This window comes from Toxorhynchites rutilus, chromosome 1 (genome assembly GCF_029784135.1).
Source record: "Toxorhynchites rutilus septentrionalis strain SRP chromosome 1, ASM2978413v1, whole genome shotgun sequence".
Taxonomy (NCBI): Eukaryota; Metazoa; Arthropoda; class Insecta; order Diptera; family Culicidae; genus Toxorhynchites; species Toxorhynchites rutilus.
In genome coordinates this window covers 92869056-92893365 of record NC_073744.1, presented here as the reverse complement: position 1 = coordinate 92893365, position 24310 = coordinate 92869056, and the positions used below count along the sequence as shown (strand labels likewise).

Below are 24310 nucleotides of genomic sequence, written 5' to 3'. Positions count from 1 at the left end.
CCACTGCTCTAAGCAAATAATCCCCTTCGTCTTCTTCTTCTTTTCCTTTGTTTACGGAGACTTTAAATCCAACGATTCATTCGTCTCCGAAACCCCTTCGTTGATTGCCGATAAGTTGCTCGTTATTGACGGCATGGGTAGGGAAGCTCACAAAAGAGCAGAGCAAAAAAATGGAAATGCTTCAAGTTTTCATCAATTTAAACCGTTTACACATCAGGGGATTGTAATATATAGCATACAAAATAAATCTCAGGGAATCTCCGATTCGTTTGGTATTTCAATCGTCAAAATCCATTCGCGGCAAAAATAGTTATGAACGTTAACTTTATTTCATAAAAACGTGTTCTCTGCACCCTTAATGAAAGACGTAATTTCTACGTCAAAAAAAAATCAGAAAGTGATGTTCCAAGCATTTATTTTAACTCATAAAAAATATTTCTTCTTTGACAAATGATTTGTAATCGCATTTAAACAATTTTAATTAGTGTCAAGAGATACGACAAAAATCATAATCATTTTTGGAATTAAACGTACATTTTGGTTTTTGTTTCGGTCGTTTGGGCTGTTTGGTCAACCGAAGCTCAATATAAAATTTCATCACCACATTTCCTTCGAACACGATCTTGACTTTGTATTTGATACCAACGGATCAAACCCTTCCCTTCATGTCTTCAACGGACGGGACAGGTCTTCCAGCATCTGAAAACATAAAAAATGTGTTAAGCTAGAGTTTCATATTTTCCTGCAGTGACCGGACTATCATTGATGTCAGACAGCCAAGGAAGATAATATCATTTTTATCATAAATAAGTTGCGAAACCATGTCCTTCATATCATCATAGAAATATTCGAGAAAATACTATCAATGAAACCTTACCTACAAGATCCATCGTAACATTTTCTTCGGAAGTGTCCAAACATGATGGACAAGGGAAACTTTATCCGTTAGAGATCGCGAAATTTTGATTTTGTCCTCAGTGCTCTCGGATTCCATTAGGTTACCACAGAAGATAAGTTCATAATTTAAAATATGTTTCAGTGCCTGGGAATAGACAAAATTGCATTAAACTAGGGATGGATTTTATTTTTGCAAGTAACTTGACTGTCACTAATGTCAGACAGCCAAGGAAGATAATATCATATTTTATCATAAATAAGTTGCGAAACCATGTCCTTCATATCATCATCGAAAGATTTAAGAAAAATGTTTTTATCAACAAAAGCTTACCTGCATGGTTTAATGGAATACATTATCAAAAAATTGCCCGATTCTCATTTTCACACCTTGTCACTCGTGAAGGCTTCATCCAAAATGTTTTTTAGCACCTGGAAACAGACAAAAAATGTGTTCAGCTTGAAGTAGATTTAGTTTTCACGTGTAGCTTAACTGTCACTAATGTCAGACAGCCAAGGAAGATAGAATCATATTTTATCATAAATAAGTCGCGAAACCATATCCTTCATATCATCATAGATATATCTTATAAAAATGTACTTATCAATAAGAGCCTACCTTCACGTTTGGCGTGATGCTTTATCAAATAATCTATTTGCAGCTACCGGATGTTTACTTCGTCCTTTCGAGCCATACTATGGAAAGATCGGTTGTGAATAATGCATATCCTATAAACAATTAAAATGTCAAACTGTCGTTCCCTTCTATGAATATGTTTGTCGAAATACAAATCAAAACTGATGAATCTAAATTACAAGTTATTCATATTTCACGCATATATTTTCTTTTCATAAGCAAACAATAGTAATCCCCTAAAATAGGGACGTACGATTTAAGGTACATTCTTAGCGATATATGCATTTCAAACCTAACTATCGCTACTTTCTTCTTTGATCTTCTTCTTTTTCTTTTTCTTTTCGGATTTTGGCGGTTCTTCCGGATCCTGCTCGAAAGTCACATCCTCAGAAACCGGCACTTCTTCCTCCTGAACAGCCGCACTGTCGCGTTTTTTCTTCTTTTTCTTCTTCTTCTCAGTCTGTGGTTCTTCCTCCAGCGTAGTTTGCTCGTCCTCGGTTTTAATCTTTTTAGAAGTCTGAGTAATTTCTTCGCTTTCTTCCACCAAACTCTGTTGAATGAAAAACAAAGTCAATTTCAAGTTTAATCAGTACAACAAAATCTAGTGTACCTTTTGTTTCTTCTTTTTCTTAGAAGATTCACCTTGAGTTGGTGGTGGTTCCTCAATTTCTTCCTTCACTTCGATCTCCTCAATTTTAACGCCTTCAGAAAGCTTCCTTTTCTTGCCCAATGGTAAAGTGCTGTCCTCACTCTTAAAAACGCGTACCTCGCTCTTTGCGTGGTACTTCTCGAGTTTTGCTTTTGCTTTTCCTGTCCCGGATAGCTTCGTTAGATTACCTTCCTCCAGCAGTCGCAAACGCATCTCCAGCTTCGCGCGATGCTCAATCCCAAGTTCCATCGTCACATCTTCCCCGAAGGCGTCAACACGGGTGGCAAGGGAAGCTTTAGCAGCCAGCGATCGCGAGATTTTACCTTTGTTCTTAGTGCTCGCGGATCCAATTAGATTAGCGTGGAAGATAAGACCATATTTAGGGGTATCCTTCTTAGTCTTCAATGCGCGGAACAAAGCCTTTTCAGCACCTGAGAAAAAAAAAAAGAGTAATGTGTTGAGCGAGGGATACATTTTTTCCTTGTAGAGACCTTGACAATGATCAGTGTCAGACAGCCAAGGAAGATGAAATCATGTTTGTCATATAAATAAGTTGCGAAACCATATCCTTCACATCATCATCTGTACTGAATGAAATAAGTTATGCACTTGGAAATTATCTTACCCAATATCTGCAACGTTGAAGCAGGATGTTTCGCCAAATTAACTAGTGAACCAGCGTGAGCTATCAATCGAGCTCCTATCGTTTCACCTACAAGCACCGTCAAATTCGGTGCCATTGCCATCATGCGTGTTTTGAGGTAATCGTAAAGATGGGTTCGATATTCGCTGATGGAAAGGATTTCATCACACAGGTTCTGAATGTTTATGATATCTTCTTCTGAGATTTCTGTACCCATCGATATCTCGGCTGCTTCCTTTACCTTTTCCTCGAGTTCTTCAGGCAAAATATCCGACAAATCGGTAGTGGCCATATTATCACGTGTACCAACTAGTTTTATGGTTTTGATGAATGCTATGTTATCAGTAAGAATTTTTACCAATTCAGGAAAATGCCAACCGTACCTGGAACAATGATAGAGAACTATCAAAACAGTGTAAAAAGTGATCAAAATCGAATCAGAATCTTCATCAGTACATAATGCGCCATTCGAACGAGACATAGATAAGGTCTTGTCGATGCGCGGAACATCATATGAAGTTTTTTAACTCAGATAATTCTAACGTTCAACCGAGCGTCAATGACCAATATTTACTCATCTTTATATACAGTGTCGGACAAAACATGCTCAAGCTCAAGCAAAAAAAAAGAAAGTAACAAAACTTTGAGAAAAAAAATATATATATATAGGAGATTGTGTTCAAGACACGACCGCGTTGTTGACGTAGAACTACGCTGTAGTTTAATCCAAGTCGCTTGTTTATAACCGCGGATATTATTTTATAATGCTACGAAAATTTTAAAATAACCATTCTACCAGTTTGGTCGCCCTGAAATGTTTTTTATTGTAGAAACATTTGACGATAATTGTTTGATGATTCATTCTTGTGCTCACAGAACAATACATGCTCGAGATAAGCACAGCTGTCAACCTTAGTGTAGAAAGTATTGCTACTGGCAAGTGAAACCAAATCACATAGAAAATTCCAGAATAACATTTTTTTTGTTGGTGACTAAATAAGCGAAATAAACTCTATCTGCACGCGAACGCGAAAGAATGACTTATTATAACTTATTGAATAACTTGGTATTCCCCAAATAATTTTTTGGTGCACAACCTTAACAGCTGCTTCACCATAGCGTCAGTTCAATGCATTGATGCAATGTTAAAGGCACCAACGAAGCCTTTATGATGACAGAAAACAAACAATGTTAACTGCTTGGAAAAAGGCTGAATATTTGCCTCATTCATTACTAATACCCTAGCGTAAGTAATTCCCTCCCGCTTGAGAAAGGCTCGCGCAGCAACGATGTTGTTCAGTCGATTCCCTCACGAAGAATGAAAGTTTACCTCAGCCTGATCCACTGTTTATACTCTAGGCAAATATTCCCCTTCGTTCTTCTTCTTTTCCTTTGCTCACGGAGACTTTACATCTTACGATTCCCCATTAGTTGCTCGTTATTGACAGCTCTGCACACAAATGGACAGAACAAATGTATGAGACAATGGTAATGCTTCCAATTTTCATCAATTTAAACCATATACAGACTATGGGATTGTAATGTATAGCATATCAAACAAATCTTAGGGAATTTCCGATTCGAGAAATCCGTTCGCGACAAAAATAATTGTTAACGTTAACTTTATTTAATAAAAACGTGACCTGTTTTCTGATTTGGTATCCTTAATGAAAGTTCTACGTAAAAATGATAGGAGGTTGTGTCCAAGATACGACCGCATTGTTGACGTAGAACTACGGTGTTATTTTATATAAGTCGCTTGTTTATAACTTCGGATGCTATATCATAATGCTGTGAAATTTTTGAAACAACCGTTTAGTAGAATACTTTGATCGCCCTGAATTGGTTATTCTATTGTAGAAACATCATTTTGGCGATAATTGATTGATGATTCATTCTTTCTCTCGCAGAACAGGACACTAGCTGATCGTATGTCGCAATTCGTTTAATGTCAATGCTTTGAAAATTTACCTCGAACGCTATTCCGGTGGCCTTATTCGCAATTGACATAGACTCGCCTACAATGTTTTCTCTGAGTGTTCATCGAATGTATACAATGTTGTTTTTCGATCGAGATTTCCTTCGCTATTGACGTGTTTATTTTTGACGTAGGACTACGTCTTTCATTTCTATACCGGGGTGTAAAATCAAAGTTTCGAAAACGAAAGCGTTACGCCGGAGACCGAGATTTTGAGCGTTAATAGCTCCTAAACAACTGAACGAAATGGTATGATAAACACTTCATTCGAAAGATAAAATGTCTACGCGTTATATACTTGTTACTTTTTGATCCAAAAACTTGTTTCAATAGTCTTAAAATTGCTTTCAAAACAGGCTATTGAAATCACCAATCGGTATATAAGCGAGCGGCGCTCGGAAATCCACTCACTTCTAATTGAACAGCGATTGGAGCATGTTGTCGCTGTTGCGGTGAAGCTCTTTATTTATCATGAAAGCGCGGATGAACGGTGTCACCAAGAGCCTGTTTGTGCACCCTAGGCCAGAAGGGAATCTATCAGGAGGAGAGTGATGCCACAAACGATTCCCTGGGAAGACATCGCTACACACACATACACGCGCGGCTATTAACAGGTGTTTATCGAGTTGGCATTAACCACTGGTGGGCTTCCAGTATCGAGGAAAATGTGGAAATATCTAATCGTTACTGAAAATAATCTGCCAATTCCTTTGGGAATTTTCAAAATATATTCATGTGAAAGAGTTTAATTGAATGTTTTCTATCCATGTTACACTGTGACCAAATATGTTTCAATCAAGTGCTATTAACAGGTGGTTATCGAGTTGGCATTAACCACTGGTGGGCTTCCAGTATCGAGGAAAATGTGGAAATAACTAATCGTTACTGAAAATAATCTGCCAGTTCCTCTGGGAATTTTCAAAATATATTCATATGAAAGAGTTTAATTGAATGTTTTCTATCCATGTAACACTGTGACCAAATATGTTTCAATCAAGTGCTATTAACAGGTGGTTATCGAGTTGGTATTAACCACTGGTGGGCTTCCAGTATCGAGGAAAATGCGGAAATATCTAATCGTTACTGAAAATAATCTGCCAGTTCCTTTGGGAATTTTCAAAATATATTCATGTTAAAGAGTTTATTTGAATGTTTTCTTTCCATGTAACACTGTGATCAAATACATTTGGTTTTGTGGTTTTTCAATCAATCGCAATTAACAGGATAGCTTCAGAAGATTATTCTTCCCCATCAGTAGGATATTTCCGTATCCAATATTGTATGCGCCCGCAATCGATTATTGCTCAGTCGCCGAAAGTTCCGAGCTCAGAGAGTTCATTCCCCTCTAGTTTGCCTTCCAAATTGCCATCGTAAACCACACCTTCTCTCGATTCAATCACACACAAAAAGCATACTTAAGCGATATTCTGGTGGTGAGACACATTCATTTTTCGTGAGGACATCGACAAGACAACATCGTTGCCTAACGTGCTGGAGGAGGTGGACGGCGAAGGATCGACACATACACGCGCAGAACTCTTTCCGTTAGGATGCCATTCAGCATCGAGAAAGTTCCGGAAAGATCTATTCATTGCTGGAAAATAATCTGCCAGTTCCTTTGGGAATTTTCAAAATATATTCATGTGAAAGAGTTTATTTAAATGTTTTCTATCCATGTAACACTGTGACCAAATATTTTTCAATCAAGTACTATTAAAAGGTGGTTATCGAGTTAGTATTAACCACTGGTGGGCTTCCAGTATCGAGGAAAATGTGGAAATATCTAATCGTTACTGAAAATAGTCTGCCAGTTCCTTTGGGAATTTTCAAAATATATTCATGTGAAAGAGTTTAATTGAATGTTTTCTATCCATGTAACACTGTGACCAAATATATTTCAATCAAGTGCTATTAACAGGTGGTTATCGAGTTGGCATTAACCACTGGTGGGCTTCCAGTATCAAGGAAAATGTGGAAATAACTAATCGTTACTGAAAATAATCTGCCAGTTCCTTTGGGAATTTTCAAAATATATTCATGTGAAAGAATTTAATTGAATGTTTTCTATCCATGTAACACTGTGACCAAATATGTTTCAATCAAGTGCTATTAACAGGTGGTTATCGAGTTGGCATTAACCACTGGTGGGCTTCCAGTATCGAGGAAAATGTGGAAATATCTAATCGTTACTGAAAATAATCTGCCAGTTCCTTTGGGAATTTTCAAAATATATTCATGTTAAAGAGTTTATTTGAATGTTTTCTTTCCATGTAACACTGTGATCAAATACATTTGGTTTTGTGGTTTTTCAATCAATCGCAATTAACAGGATAGCTTCAGAAGATTATTCTTCCCCATCAGTAGGATATTTCCGTATCCAATATTGTATGCGCCCGCAATCGATTATTGCTCAGTCGCCGAAAGTTCCGAGCTCAGAGAGTTCATTCCCCTCTAGTTTGCCTTCCAAATTGCCATCGTAAACCACACCTTCTCTCGATTCAATCACACACAAAAAGCATACTTAAGCGATATTCTGGTGGTGAGACACATTCATTTTTCGTGAGGACATCGACAAGACAACATCGTTGCCTAACGTGCTGGAGGAGGTGGACGGCGAAGGATCGACACATACACGCGCAGAACTCTTTCCGTTAGGATGCCATTCAGCATCGAGAAAGTTCCGGAAAGATCTAATCATTGCTGGAAAATAATCTGCCAGTTCCTTTGGGAATTTTCAAAATATATTCATGTGAAAGAGTTTATTTGAATGTTTTCTATCCATGTAACACTGTGACCAAATATTTTTCAATCAAGTACTGTTCGCGATAGCGAACGGATATAGTAATAAATTAGCAAATGTGAGAGTAAAACATTCCAGTAATTTTCCGATGCAAGTAAGGAGCACGCTTGAAGAACATGTTCTAACATGTAACATCCAACAACCTCGCGTGGGCAGAATGAGAACAACGAAACTAGCGAGAGACAACCAACACAACTACAGGAGCGATGCTGATTGGTGGGCGCAAATACTGCGCAATTGAAATACGAGCGCATAGTTTGCGATGCAGTATTTTTCCTCATTCAAGTTTTAGATTCCATGAGTGATACATATCCCAAGTGAAATTTACAAAGCGAATAAACCCTTAAAACTAGTAGTGCTCATTTTTTAGTAGTTTAATTTCCAAATGAGCACAATTCCCTTAGAGACTTTTTACCAAAGCGAAAGTTATTCCGTTGGCACAACACCAACATAGTGGTCCTTCGAACCGGATGTAAAACATCCGAGTGATAGTTAGAAAAAAGAGAAATATTCCAGTGACAATATAGTTGAAGCGAACATTTATTACTGCGTCATTTAAATAAGTGAACGTTATAAGTCCAACGACGCAAAGTGTATTAAGTATTGAGTAAAAGTGCGTATAATTACTCAAAGATGCCGATCCAACGATCACCGAAGGAAACGCAGCGTTCCGAAGAGGAATCTGGACTCTTCAAAGGATTTCCTGATGAAGCCGCAGCCAAAGGATCCAACATTGCTGCCGATGCGGCAACCGCGTCGCAACTCAACCCGCTATTCCGGCAACGTAGACAGGTGTTTCAAAAGGTAATCCGTATCAGAGACATCGTAGACAATTCCGACATTCCAGTCAACATTGCCCAGCTGAGATTGTATTCCCGGAAGCTTCCATCGCTGTCCGAAGAGTTCTCCAGTTTCCATAATAGAATCCTGGCCATCATTCCCGACGAAGAAATGGAGACTCAAGAAGCGGAATGTCTACAGTTTGAAGATGTCTGTGATTTTACATCCACCATCGTAGAGGATTTACTAATGAAATATAGCGCACCTGAAAGTAAGCAGTCAGCACCATCGCAGGTAATCATCCAGCAGCAACCTCTCAAAGCTCCTATCCCGATGTTCGATGGAAAATACGAGAACTGGCCTCGTTTCAAAGCAATGTTTCAGGATATAATTTCTCGGTGTTCTGATTGTGATGCCATCAAGCTTCATCATTTAGATAAAGCTTTGATTGGCGCAGCAGCAGGAATTATTGATGCAAAAACACTTGCTGACAATAATTATACCCACGCGTGGAATTTATTAGTAGATCGATTTGAAAATCCACGAATAATTATTGACTCACACATTGGAGGGTTATTGAACATGAAACCGATGAAAAAGGAGTCCCATGGTGAATTGAGAGAGCTGCTGGATACGTGCACCCGTCATGTTGAAGGACTTAAATTTATGGGACAAACAATCGATGTGATATCTGGCTTGATTGTTGTTAAGCTTTTAACATCTTGCATCGATTCCGTTACACGAAAGCAATGGGAGCGTACTCTCTCCCACGGCGAATTACCGAATTTGGAACGCACTCTCAATTTTCTGAAGGATCAGTGTCGTGTTCTTGAAAGATGCGAATCAGAGCAATCTCACCACATGAAAACCACCCAAGAAAAGGGACCGCAGTTCAACTTCAAAAGGAATAGCGTGAAAATGCATACTGCAACATCCGATAGCAACGTTATTTTATGCCAGTTCTGTGGGGAAGATCATTACAATTACTTGTGTCCGGAATTTTGTAAGCTGTCATTACCCGAGAAGTTGCAGAAAGTGAAGGATTCACGAGTATGCTTCAATTGCCTTCGTCGTGGACATCGCATAGCTGAGTGTTCATCCAGAAAGTCGTGTTCGGTGTGCAAGAAACGTCATCATAGTTTGCTGCATAACGATGTGAAGAAATCCGAAGAGAATGCTGTATCCTGCGTACGAGACAACACTAGCGGGCCGACCGCCCATTCCCAACAGCGGAGAAGAGAAACTGAATCAACCGTGTCTTCTTCTTGTTCCTTCGGAGGTTCAACAATTCTGCGAAATGTTTTACTCCTCACTGCTATGGTATATTTACGTGGTAAGAATGGTAAAATTGTTTTATGCCGTGCATTTTTAGATTCCGGAGCGCAGACCAATTTAATCTCCATGTCCAAGTATAATGAATTGGGTCTGGAAGGGATTCCGGTTAACATCGACATTGTAGGTGTCAGTAGTGCTCGCAGTAAATCCAATCGTTTAGTAGAAGTTAGTCTCATGTCCACCTATAATGATTATGAAACAGAATTGAAATGTTTAGTTACTCCCAAGATCACAGGAACATTACCTCGTAGCCAAATTGACATCGCCAAGTGGAACATTCCTACTAATTTACATATGGCTGATCCTCAATTTCATAAACCCGCAGAAGTGGACTTATTGATTGGTATAGGTCATTTCTTCAAGTTATTGAAAGGCGGATATATTTATATCGCCGAAGGACTTCCAGAATTGCGTGAAACAGAGTTAGGTTGGGTCGTGTCGAGAGAAATTCAGCTAGGATCATATGTCAGCCCTCAACATGTTAATTCTGTTACAATAGAATCTTTAGATACCATCATAAAGCGATTTTGGGAAGTAGAGGAAATAGAGACGGAAGTAAATCAGTCAAAGGAAGAACAGGAATGTGAAGAATTCTATCGCCGCACTCACAAACGAGACCAAACAGGACGTTTTATTGTGAAACTTCCGTTTCGAGAAATAGTAAACCAAATTGATGATAATCGATCACTTGCACTTCGCCGTTTCATGTTTTTGGAAAAGCGTCTTCGCAAGGATCCCGATCTCCAACAGCAATATTCAGATTTTATTAAAGAGTACGAATCGTTAGAACATTGCAAAGAAATTAGAGAAGCAGATGACCCTCCAGGTAAATTGAGATATTACTTGCCACATCATGCCGTATTACGTCCAATGAGTTCCAGCACCAAATTAAGAGTTGTGTTTGATGCTTCAGCTAAATCACCTTCTGGTACATCTCTCAACGATGTTCTACAAGTTGGAGCAGTTGTACAAAGTGATTTATTGGCAATTCTCCTAAGATTTCGTCAGTATCGTTTCGTATTCACTGCAGACATTACTAAAATGTATAGGCAGGTTCTTGTTGATAGTAACGATACGTCTTTCCAACGAATATTCTGGCGTGATCAACCTGCGGATCCTCTTCGTGTTCTGGAACTGGTGACAGTAACATATGGAACGTCTGTGGCACCATACCTGGCAACTCGATCTTTGGTTCAGCTTTGTGAAGATGAAAAAGAACTATATCCATTAGCATCTCGTATTATCAAACAAGATTGTTATATGGACGATATCCTATCAGGTGCTAACACTTTAGAAGATGCGGTTGAAAGTAAACATCAAATCCAAGGATTATTAGAACGTGGAGGGTTTCCAGTTCATAAATGGTGCGCCAATAATGGAACTATTTTAGAGGGAATACCAGAAGCGAATCGAGAAAAAGTGGTACAATTCGATCCAGAGTTTGCAAATGAAGGAATCAAAACGCTTGGCCTGATTTGGAATCCCACCAGTGACGAATTCCGTTTCGTAAACAATCCTCCTACTCTCATTGACAATGTATCTATCACAAAGCGACTTGTATTCTCAGATGCTGCAAAATTGTTTGATCCTTTAGGATTACTATCTCCTATAGTTGTAATCGCTAAACACTTGATGCAAAAAATATGGCAGCAAAAGTTAGACTAGGATGCACCTTTGAAGGGCGAGCTTCTATCCGCCTGGTTAAAGTTTCGAAGCTCCCTAGCTCTAGTGAATGAAATCAAAATTCCAAGACCAATTACTATTTCTGATTCTGAAGTTTATGAACTCCATGGTTTTTCCGATGCATCCGAGATTTGTGGTGGTGCTTGCATCTATGCACGCAGCATTAAATCTGATGGGACAATAGCAGTGCAACTAATATGTGCAAAATCAAAAATAGCTCCCCTCCATGAAATGACTATACCGCGTAAAGAGCTTAATGCGGCTGTTCTCCTTTCACGTTTAGTCAACAAAGTTCTGAACGCCCTTAAGATTGAATTCCACAGAGTGTGTCTTTGGTCAGACAGCCAAATAGTTTTAGCATGGCTGAAAAAACCTCCAACAATGTTACAACCTTTTGTAAAAAATCGTGTCGTGGAAATCACTCAAGAAAATAAACATATTGATTGGTACTACGTACGATCAAAGGAAAATCCAGCTGACATGATCTCAAGAGGGCAATTTCCTGGTGCTTTGAAACAAAATTCATTATGGTGGAACGGACCTGCATTCTTGCAGTTGATTGATTATGAAACCAGGGAAATAGAACAGATTCCAGAATCAGAACTTCCAGATATTAAAAAAATGGCCATAATAACGATGCCTGTGACCAATTCAGATGGTCTTACAGTATTCAAAAAATATAGTTCTTTTCGAAAATTGCAACGCGTCATTGCGTATGTCAATCGTTTCATAGCAAATTGTCGTATCAAGGAAAAGGAAAATCGTATACAATCAGAGTATCTGAGTGTTCCAGAGCTCAGAAAGGCTCTCCAAATAATTGTAATGATCATACAAAACGAAGTGCTAGATGATGAAGTTCAACGCGTAAGAGATAATGAACCTTGTAAGAAAATAGGTTCACTTAGTCCATTTATGCATCATGGAATATTACGCGTAGGGGGAAGAATACAAAGGTCTAAATTGCCATTCCATGTAAAACATCAATATATACTTCCTAAACATTACATCACCGATCTAATAATTCGAGCATATCACATCGAAAACCTGCATATTGGTCCAAGTGGTCTTCATTCCGTACTACGTCAACGCTTTTGGTTACTTGATTCCCGGTCTTCCGTGCGAAAAATTACTCGCAGCTGCATTACATGCTTCCATGCCAAACCAAGATGTGCTTCGCAGTATATGGGAAATCTTCCTCCAAGTCGAGTTACTCCGGCTGCCCCGTTTGAAGTATCAGGAATCGATTATGCTGGACCATTTCTAGTGAAGCAAGGATCGAGGAAACCTGTAATTGTTAAGTCGTATATTGCAGTCTTTGTCTGTATGGTTACTAAATCGATTCACCTCGAGCTGGTATCAGATATGACATCCAGTGCATTTATAGCTTCTTTGCAAAGATTCGTCAGCCGAAGAGGTCTGGTTCGCGAGCTTCATTCGGACAATGGTAGTAATTTCCGTGGCGCTAAGGCGGAATTACATGAATTGTTTAAACTTTTCAATAACGAAGTAGCTGTTAAAGACGTTGGAGAATTTTGTCGAATGAGAGAAATAATGTGGCATTTTATTCCACCCGATGCACCAGAGTTTGGAGGTCTCTGGGAGGCTTCTGTTAAGAGCACAAAATTCCATTCGAAAAGAATCCTTAAAGATGTACCACTAACGTTCGAAGAATTTTCAACACTGTTGACACAAATAGAGGCGATACTGAATTCTAGACCGCTTTTTGCGCATTCCGACGATCCGACTGAAGAAATAATTACTCCAGCTCACTATTTGATAGGACGACCGTTAATAGCAATTCCAGAACCGTCAAACGAAAATATAAACAAAAATAGTTTATCACGATGGCAACATCTTCAGCAAATGCGAGAGCACTTTTGGAGAGTATGGTCACGTGATTATTTAGTTAGTTTACAACCGAGAGGCAAGAATCGCATTCGCCTTCCAAATGTTCGACCAGGAATGGTGGTCTTGTTAGAAGATAGGAATCTCCCCCCACAAAAGTGGAAATTAGGAAAGGTGGAACATGTGTATCCGGGTAACGATAATCTTGTCAGAGCAATCGATGTAAAAGTTAAAGACACCATTTTGCGCCGGCCTATTTCAAAAATTGCTATTCTACCAATTGAAGACAACAAATCATCTAGCAAAGAAACAGTTAATTAAATTAATTATACGTTCTTCCGCGCGGGGGAAGATGTTCGCGATAGCGAACGGATATAGTAATAAATTAGCAAATGTGAGAGTAAAACATTCCAGTAATTTTCCGATGCAAGTAAGGAGCACGCTTGAAGAACATGTTCTAACATGTAACATCCAACAACCTCGCGTGGGCAGAATGAGAACAACGAAACTAGCGAGAGACAACCAACACAACTACAGGAGCGATGCTGATTGGTGGGCGCAAATACTGCGCAATTGAAATACGAGCGCATAGTTTGCGATGCAGTATTTTTCCTCATTCAAGTTTTAGATTCCATGAGTGATACATATCCCAAGTGAAATTTACAAAGCGAATAAACCCTTAAAACTAGTAGTGCTCATTTTTTAGTAGTTTAATTTCCAAATGAGCACAATTCCCTTAGAGACTTTTTACCAAAGCGAAAGTTATTCCGTTGGCACAACACCAACAAGTACTATTAAAAGGTGATTATCGAGTTAGTATTAACCACTGGTGGGCTTCCAGTATCGAGGAAAATGTGGAAATATCTAATCGTTGCTGGAAAATAATCTGCCAGTTCCCCTTGGAATTGAAAATTACATTCAAGCGAAAGGGTTTATTTTAATGTTTTCTATCCATAAAATATCCATATATAACATTTGGGTTTGTGATTTGTCAATCAAGTACAGTTAGCAGGTTAGCTTCTGAAGATTATTCTTCAGAACAAGGTTTTTCGTATCCTATATTGGATGCATAAAACCTTGTGCCTCCAACGTAACGCTCTCGATTTCGAAGTCCCCCAAATATTCATTCATTCATTCATTCAGAATGGATTTAGATTCAACTTCGAACAAATGATCTCTAAATCAACGATAGTCCTACGTCACCCTTGCGGTTATACCATAGATATAACCCACTTCCTGTTTTTCATCTTAAATCTTGTTTCCGTGTTGATATCGTCTAGTGGTGGTCTGTGTTTGAACAGTTACGTTTGTGGATCGATCCGTACAGTCGTTGTGTATCATTTTCTACTTCCCGCTAATTTGTGTTTATTCAGTGGAATAAAACCACAAAGGTGCTTTACTCTCCACGCCGATTTTCTGGCTCGAAGCGACATCTACTGGCGTCAAACTCAACCTCGTATCTAGTCGAATTTCCAAAGCTCGGCACGCGCATTGTACTGTTTACCCAAAGGCGCATCATCATAGCAAAAAACTACACTAAGTGCTCTAATGCTACTTCGGGGATCGATTATGTCGTTTGAAGCGGCTACTGCGGTGCGTCTTTTCACATGAATGCATGTTCCGGTGTAACTCGTGCGTTGCAATCGTACTTCGCATCTAACAAAAACAACCTTTTCTGGATGTGTGATCAATCCAGAGTTATTTGAGAACTCGCATTCTCGCGTCATCTCGCGCCAGGCCGATGAAAAATATCGGCTATGGTTAAGGCCAATCTCGGGACCGAGGATAATGTTTCCGTGATAAATCTCATTCCAAAAGGCAGAGAGTTGGATTCCCTTATTTTTTGTCCTTCAAAATTTGACTGGACCACTCGTTAAGGGAAAAGGCACTTGAACCATCTACATCGCCCGAAGGGTTGCTATTTCGTGAATTCGAAAACTTCTTCTTCAATGGCACTAACGTTCCTAGAGGAACTTCGCCGTCTCAACGTAGTATTACTTGCGTCATTTTTATTTTTACTTCGTTGAGATTTCTATGCCAAATAACACGCCTTGAATGCATTCTGAGTGGCAAGCTCTAGAATACGCGTGATCACAGTGCAAGTCGGAGGAAATTTCTTTGACGAAAAATTCCCCCGACCAGAACGGGAATCAAACCCGAACACCCGGCATATTAGTTATGACGCTAACCACTCGGCCAAGGGAGCACAGAATTCGAAAACTACGGTTCACAAAAATTTGGAGTTCCAACAAAGTACAAGAAATCCTGAGTCATAGCGTTCCATGTCATGAAAATCAATAAAATAAAATTGTGTTGATACATGTTCAAGCACGAGCCTAGTAGGTTGTAGTAAATTACCAAATGAATTTCTTATATTACCGTTGCTGAAACCCACCGCGTAATCACTCCGATAATCATCTAACAGAGATCAGCCCATAAAAGATCGATCGCTCTCACGATCGTCGCTGGGCCGAAGGTTAGCGATAGATAAGATAAGATGAGATCAAAATCGGAGTATTATATCAGTCTCAAATAAATTATCAAACGAAACAGTCGCATCTTGTGAAATAAATTTGTAGCGATAAAATCACCGATAGCGTTTCACTGATGAATTAAGAAAACTTGAGTGCATGTTCAAACAATACCAATACAATTATTATTTTTACGTTTAATAACATTGGTTAAAAAATTGTATTGCAGAGCTCGGAACACTGCCACGTCTGCCTCTGCTGTCAAAAAGTAACAGGGAAAATATTACATTCAATCAAAATGACGCGGCCAACGAAGAGAAGGGTTAAAGCTCTTCAACGTGAATATGTGAGAAAATACGATCAACGAAGGAAAATATTAAAGAATTATCAACATCGAGTTACTGTGCGGAAGAACTTGTTAAAACCAAAAGAGCCCCAATTCGCATGTGTTATAGGTTTACTCATGTTACGCTCTCAGAATTTTACTTCATATGCAAATACACCTTCTATATATATATTAGGGTGCCAATGAAAATGGTCATCTCTAATTTCAAAAAGTTACCCCATAAAAATGTTCACTACCTCGAAAAAACACCCTATACCAAATATCATCTCAATCGGACTTAAGGGAGGGTGACGCAAAGCGGCCAAAGTTTGAGTTTTTTGAAAATCGAAAAATCACCCAAGGGAGGAGGAAAAGGAAATAGTGGTTTTCGAAAAAAAAAATTTGATGCCAAATGTCTTAAAATTGCATGAAACGTCGAGATCTTGTGTCATCTCCAAAAAAAATTGACAAAAATCGACACTCTGGGACTTTTTTTTCGGAATACGAGACGAAAAGTATGGTTTTGAGTACCAATAAAAATAGTTATCAAGATTTTTCATTCGGAACTTGCTGCGAAATGATGATTTGCACGATAAAATACCCTATGCAAAATATTAGCTCATTCGAACTTCATTTATTAGTGTCACAGACGTTAAAATTTGTTTTTTTTTTTTGAAAAACGAAAGATCACCGAAAATCGGGGTTTTCAAAAAAGATTGTTGATGCCAAATGTCTTAAAATTGCATTACTCGTCGAGATTTACTGTTATCCCGAAAAAAAAAATTTTTTTTGGCACTTAGTCGTTTTTCCGTCTGAAAAGTCGACTTTTGACAAAAAAGTTTTTTTTAGATAACTGTAAATCTCGACGTGTTAGGCAATTTTAAGACATTTGGTATCAAAAAAGATTTTTGAAAAGCCCGATTTCCAATGATTTTTCGGTTTTTAAAAAAACTCAAATTTTAACGGTTGTGATACTAATAAATGAAGCTCGAATAAGCTAATATTTTGCATAGGGTATATAATCGTGCAAATCAACATTTCGCAACAGGTTCAGAATGAAAAATCGAATGGCAGTTCATGCAGGATAACGATCTGAAGCACACCGCCAAGACCGTCAAAAAGTGGTTCCACGATAACAAAGTCGACGTCATGGAGTAGCCAGTTCAGCCACCGGTTCTGAACCCTATAGAGAACCTATGGAAGATCGTGAAAAAACCGTGCACACCGATCGACCGAAGCAGAATAATAAGCAGCAGCTGTGGTATAGGATCCAAGCTTTCTGGTACGCCATCCCGGTCATTACGTCGCAGAAGCTGGTGGAATCCATGTCGAACCGGGTGCGTGAAGTGATGTGTAACAAAGGTTACACGTTTTCTTGTTTTTATTTTTTTATCATGAATTTCAAAACCGGTCTTAATTTTTGTCGCGTCATTTTAGTTGTTAAGTATGCTTAAAACACATTTTTTTAATGAATGACTATTGTTTTAACTACGGATGTTATAAATTTCTGCGAACAATGCAAATAAATTATTATAAATGGATTGAAGCAATGGATTTGAATATTTATTCTCAAAGTTTTGTCACTTTCTCTTTTTGCTTGAGCAGTGGTCTTAATGTTTTGTCCGACACTGTGTATGCAGAATATTGAAGTACTTACCACTCTCGAGCACGCATCATATAGTTGTTGAGTTCTTTGTCCAGATCATCCAACAAACTTTGTGCCTGCACAATCATTGTATCTATTTTATCTGGTGAGAACTTAAGTTTATATCGTGACAACGAATGTGCGAGACCCAGTGCCATTGCCGTCATTTCCTTTTTTGGCAGACCAGAAAGTAAACTTTCCGACTGAGAGCGAATGCATCGCATGAGTTCTTGCACGGCAGAATTCGACACGCATTGCAAAGCCAACTTGTCCTTGATAGCGCTGCCCAGTTTCGCGTCTGCAACCAAAAGCTGTTGTTGGACATCATCGGAGACTAGCTTTTTCAATGTCTTCTTCAGCGGCTTTGAAACTTTTCCTTCGACAGCAGCTGTTGCAGCGGAGAGTGCCTCGGTGGTATCAGCAAATTTTTCGAAGTGTTTCAATTTTACACTGCAAAACATAATTTTGCATTACTTATAAATGTCGTGAAAGCAAAATCAACATTCCAAATCTGAGAGAATGTTGAGTGAAATATTTACATTACTATTCGGCATTATTTGAAAGCATGTTCATATACTCTCACAAACATGCGGAACGAAATGCCGGTAAAATTTACACTTGAATGATACTTACATCTTATTTGCTTGTTCTGGGGACTCGAATTCTAGATAAAGGTTATCTACTTCCTTTAGCTTTGTATCATCGAGAAGCTGAAATACAAGTTTCATATAATACCACATTTTGTTAAACACGATAACCTGAACATGTTTAAATCATTCGAAGGCCCACTTTCTGCAAGTGGTAATACTCATTATATTGTAAAAACCACCAAAATGAAAATGGACCAACATTTTTTTAAACATTTAAACAATCACAACCTTGAAATAAACAAGTGAAACCACATGTTCTCCACTCACCTTAAATATGGCATAGCCAGCCGGCGTTTCATATAATACGAACATGTCAGATTTATATAACAAGTTTGGTCGATTATCTCAAATAATAGTACACATTTATAAATTGAATAAAAACCAGAATATCTCTGAAACAAAATAATCCAATGCTCAAAACCGCTATTTCCCACTCGAAGTCTGGTTGTCAAATAATCAACGTTATGATATCTCTCCCGGATGTTAACTAGAAGACAGCACAGAGTCGACGCGTCAATACATAATTATCTACCGGGGCGCCGCTAAATGAACAGCAATACACTGAAATAAAACTGCGTTCGATATATACACTGAGAGGAAAATTTAGTATATATTATGAATTTTTTCGTAAATGATACCAATTCGCTAGTCATTTTCTACCCTACTAAAGGTGGCCGTACACTGTTTGCCCGGAGGTCAAATATTTGATATATTTCGACAGATAAGGTTTGATTTGATATTTGTACAAACACTATTTTGTTTGCCACTCTTCAATTTTAAACAGTAGTAAACAATATCAAACACCGAACATGGAAAAAAATCAACTGAAATATCCAAGGTAACCTAACCATGTACCGACAGGTTCGAAGAACAAACTAAAAAAATATTTTAGGCATCCAATAATTGAATATTTGCTTGTCGTGTTTTGTGTAGAATATATTTGATCAGTACACGTTGACCAAATTTTATCTGTCAAAAAGAGTCAAATATTTGGCTTCGGTCAAACAGTGTATGAGCACCCTAATCATTGGTACATCTTACAAAAGAAAATTGGTAGGCATAATTTTTGTAGGATGGTGGACATGTTGGCCCACCACCTTTTATTTTCCCGCAGCGAAAACAAGTACTCGATATCTTTGTGGTCGAGAATTTGTTTTCGACGAAGAGAAACAAATTCATTCGCGTGATATCTCGGCTTATGTCCAATCACTACAACCTAAACGCGCATCTCTATCGCATTGGGCTCGCAGCAAACAATCTTTGTGATTGTGGCGATGGCTACCACGACATCGAGCATGTTGTCTGGTCGTGTATCCGGTTCCATGCTGCTCGCTCTTAGCTCTCTAGAGCACTGAGAGCACAAGGCAGACAATCGGATATCCCCGTCCGGGATATCTTAGGTAGCCGGGATCCTGATCTTCTGCTTCATCTATACCTGTTCCTCAGAAACGCCGATGTCAACGTTTAATGATGTTTCCTTCGTTGTGTCCCCGTTTCATATCCCTCCTATCCGATCGATAAACTTTTACTTAGTCGCGGCAATACATACACACACTCTTTACAGATGCACGGGCCGAAGGTTGTGCAGTCCACTGATGATTCAACAAGAGCCAAAGGTTGTACCGCTCATGACAACTCTACACGAGCTGATGTTTGCGCCGGCTAGTGACCATTCTATACTGGATTCCTCGAGTCGAGAAAGACGCACCACGCTAGATATGGGGTACAGACTAGGGGGGCGTTGCTGATTAATGGTCAGCTGCATCCCAATAGGAAGTATCCCGTGTCGGGCACACGTACAGAGCATCGAAGACTGCGACATACCAATTATGAGAGCACTTGTAATACTAACCTCGAGTCAACCGCGAGTAATCGGTTACATATTACTAACATAGTCTAAGTAAACATTGTCAAAATATTGAACTCCCGGCCCCGTTAGGCTGACGCCATATGAGCCTTAATAAAATATATATTTTGGATTAAAAAAAAAGAGAAACAAAAGCTACATATATTTTAATCTAATAAAAACCAAAAAACCTTACCTCCGAATGGCTTTGTTTCCTCAAGAAGAATGACGACTGCGAGATACGCACATTACGGTTACTAGAAATGAAAACAATCAAGGTTACACATGCTATGAAGTAAAATGTACGAATCTTTAATAGGGATGTATATTGCATAAGATATCCGTTTTACAAAGTTTTGGTAATATGTACAAAAAAATGCGTAAATTTACCAATGTTTCAAATACTAAAGATTTGGTAGCTGCATTTACTAATGTTTTCCTCCAGCGTACACTTAGAAAAATCCTCGGTCGAAAACTACCAAATACATTTGGTAATGCAAAATTAGTAGATTGTACAAATTTTTTGTACATATTGTCAACAAACCCGCATCCCTACCAGAGAATAGTATATTTTACTCGATAACATCAGTAAGCTTGGATATTGTCATATCTGAAAACTGGTGAGAAAAGCGCTTATTAACCATTTTCATTGTTCCCGTAAGGCAATACGGAGGTATAATAAGGATATAATTCTGATACGTGCATTTTCGGCGAGAAAATGTAGCCGATATTGGGCTTCCGAATCATGGTTCTGCTTGAAATATGTGTTTATTAGTACGGTCGAAAATGACTATAGATTGGTAGTATTTACCAAAAAATTCGTTATATTTACTAATTATTTCTCTCAGTGTATGTACTGAATTCACGAATGAAAATAGTATAAGGTATACCGGGGCAAGCTGAAATCCGGGGTAAGTTGATACGGAAGCCATTGGGCCTGATCAAGGCGCCTCTATATATACCAGGTGAAACAATCATATGAATTACACTTTCAGCCATATTGGAATTGCTGTCGGTATTGTTTACATCAGCATCAGAATGCGGCCGGCGGCTCTCTACAAACTACTACGACGCTTATTCGAACGATGCCTACTATGTTCGGCTTTCGCGAATTTATGTGAAAAAGAAGGGATGATTTTGTAGAATTTCATTCTCATCCAGTTCATCCACTACTCTCGCATGTGGAAATGCAAAAATTGCTTATCCTAGCAATAACAAAACAAACAACCCCCGCTCCACAAACCGTAATCCCCTTCTTATTGAAGTGATGATGTTGCTTCACCTGTCATACATTTATACAAGCGCCTTAGGCCTGATCACGAACGTTACTTCACGGTGAAAAAGAAATTAATTGTATGCAATGTATGAATTAATCAACCAAACGAAACCAAATTTGGCATTTGGAGGTTTTAGGGTGCAATAAATGATTCTAGGTGGTTAGATACACCTTCTCCTCTCTTAGGTGGGGAGGGGGGCGCTGTCATACAAATGAAACACAAATTTCTGCATTACTCGAGAATGAATCAACCAAACGAAACCAAATCTGGCATGTGGAGGTATTAGGGCGCAATAAATGTTTTCACGGTGGTTAGACACTCCACCCTCCTCTCTAAGGGGGGCTACCATACAATTGAAACATACATTTCTGCATTACTCGAAAACTAATCAAGCAAATGGAGCCAAATTTGGCATATGAAGATTTTAGGGGGCACGAAACGTTTCTATGGTGAATAGACACTCCTGCCCCCTCTCTAGGTTGTGGAGAGGGGAGGGGCTGTCTTTATTCTATCATATTTTCTGTATCAAACATTTCTTCCATGTAACGGAGAAACATGTTATTTGCAAGTGGTTGAAAAATCTTGAACGAGAATTGTGTCTGAAAATAATCTGATATTATAATGATGAGTTTTGGTGGAAGTACTAGGAATTTTTTAGTAAAAGGTAAATTCAACGAGATCGATTAGAAGATCAATCAATTAACAGTTCTGCGATTGGACTCATGAACTTGCGCTTAGTGAGAAAACGCGAATGTTTGAAGATATTGATAACAAATAACAAACTTGGGGCAAAACGAAGTTTGCCGGGTCAGCTAGTATATCATAAAGCAGGGAATGAAAATCTGATTGAATCTTGTTCTTCACACATGCTAGTCCTAAGCTCAAACCACTCATCATCTCATGCTTGAATTAATTAAAAGAGAATTAAATTTCAAAAAAAGTGAAATTCACACGTGACTACTTACGGAATTTCATAGATTGCAGTTATGGAAAGTTCATTTTCCGACAATTATATTTTTTGTAAAGCAAATTTTTCCAGGCTGTCGTTTTTATTACACATGAAATAGATAATGCATCCCTTACATCTATTAAGCTTCATTCGTTGAGGAAATATCAGTTTTCTCCAAAACATAACCATATTAACACCTTTGGAAACACAGATATTTTGAATTTTCTTAGCAGATATCTCAAAAAGGATTTGGCATCCTCTCTATAGGGCTTTGTGATACATTTCAAACCCGTTTCAAAATATTTGAACAACACCGTTGACATTCGAGCAACAGTGATGAATCGAGCTGTTTTGCTCGATTTCTATAATTCCAGATTTTACTCGGTTGTAACGATATTACTTCATTGAATGGTAAACAGTGTGTGCGAGGACAGAACGATGGTATTGATAGATGACAAGTAAAGATACGCTTGGTGTATGTATTGGTGTACGATGCGGAGTTCATGCATGTCAACCCGGTCGAAGCAAGTTAGTTACAGTCGAGCGAGCGATACGTTCGGACGTGAGTGCGAGAGTGCGGTTATTGAGTACGGTAGTGTACGGTGAACACAGAGTTTACAATGGCGACGAGGATGAAAATCGGTGAGTCGAATATTCTATAATGAAGGAAATAAAAAAAAAGCTTGGTGCATGGAGAAATTATATAGTTAGATATTGAGATCTAGTTGACCAGGTTGAGTGAAAATCTTTTCATTACATCTGTAGTAAATCTTCAAAAAATATATAAAATGGCGTTCGGAATAACGTTTTCGGCATGTATTCTGTTCCAGAAGTTTCTGAACGAATATCTTTAGACGAATAGTGCGATTTGTGAAAAAAATTGATTATGATGCGATAATACGGAACAAAGTGATATTATAGGGTTCGAACGGATTTGGAACTTCGAAAGAAAAAAAAGTGATGCATGGGAGTCACAGAGATGAATAGAAAAAGAAGTATGGCGGATTCGTATCAGAAAGGTCATTGAACGTGTATATGTTTTGCGAACTATACTGAGTGAATAAGTGAATATGGTGTGGTGCCGTATCGGAAGAGTTTGTGACGATCGGGTAATACAAATGAAAAAAAAACAGATTGAGAGCTTTTGTTAGAAGACATTCTGCAACGGGTGATACGTGCAAATCGTAAAGAGGAAGAAGTACCAACAGCGGGAAAAATGCTCAAGACTGTGTGTGTGATCTGAAGAGAAATGCTTCGTGTTATGATTTTGAAACTGGAAATGTTTGTTGTCGAACTGAATGGAGATGTGTATTGATATTATTCTTATTTGTTAAGAGACCTTAACCTGAAGGCCATTCGTGCCTTGTGTATTGTTTGGAAAGGCATAGTAACAATGACGCATGCGAATATTGAAGAGATCACTTCGTGTGAATATTTTGATTGGTATTAATGGAACTTCACGAAGACAATCCCCCAAGAATGTGTGAGGGAACATGGGATAGAGATGGTGTCAATGAAAAGGATCCGTTGTGATGATATACAAAGAAATCTTCGTGATTTGTTTTTTTTTTTCTGTTTTTATGATGATTTCAGATGCCTCGGTGATGCCACCATTCAAGATCGGAGATGACCCTAGAAGCGATTGGCTAAAGTGGAAAAAAGCGTTTGAGCGTTTTTTGAGAGCCAATGGAGTGGAAGATGATAATGGAAAGTTTTATCTTCTTTTAGTGTTGGGCGCCATAGAGCTATAGGCATACTATGATAAAATTCCGAAGTGGGAAGTTCAGACCACAACACCAGGAAACGAAGATTTGTTTACACTTAAATACGAGTCGGCAATAGCGTCACTGGATAAGTACTTCGCGCCTAAGCTGCAGAAACGTTTCGAGCGTCATCTATTACG

General features: G+C 38.6%; 1 protein-coding gene across 1 annotated transcript; it reads right to left on the bottom strand.

Annotated features, from left to right (window-relative positions):
* Positions 1–398: 398 nt before the first annotated feature.
* Positions 399–18818, bottom strand: LOC129774858 (nucleolar protein 58). The gene is made up of 9 exons (XM_055778888.1): positions 18603–18818; positions 18319–18395; positions 17698–18135; positions 2806–3206; positions 2142–2611; positions 1514–2081; positions 1229–1326; positions 878–1042; positions 399–699 (listed from the first exon to the last, which is right to left on the bottom strand). The coding sequence occupies exons 1-6, from the start codon at positions 18645–18647 to the stop codon at positions 1824–1826; spliced, it is 1689 nt and encodes a 562-aa protein (XP_055634863.1). The 5' UTR covers positions 18648–18818; the 3' UTR covers positions 399–699; positions 878–1042; positions 1229–1326; positions 1514–1823.
* Between the last annotated feature and the right edge of the window lie 5492 nt (positions 18819–24310).

What these genes read in the sequence shown, in the direction of transcription:
- LOC129774858 (XM_055778888.1), bottom strand. Translation starts at nt 18,647, where the DNA reads ATGTTCGTATTATATGAAACGCCGGCTGGCTATGCCATATTTAAG. An exon ending in TTCAACGTTGCAGATATTGG is followed by an intron (nt 2,612 to 2,805) that starts GTAAGATAATTT and finishes TTTTTTTCTCAG; the next exon opens with GTGCTGAAAAGGCTTTGTTC. An exon ending in AGAAAAAGAAGAAACAAAAG is followed by an intron (nt 2,082 to 2,141) that starts GTACACTAGATT and finishes TTCATTCAACAG; the next exon opens with AGTTTGGTGGAAGAAAGCGA.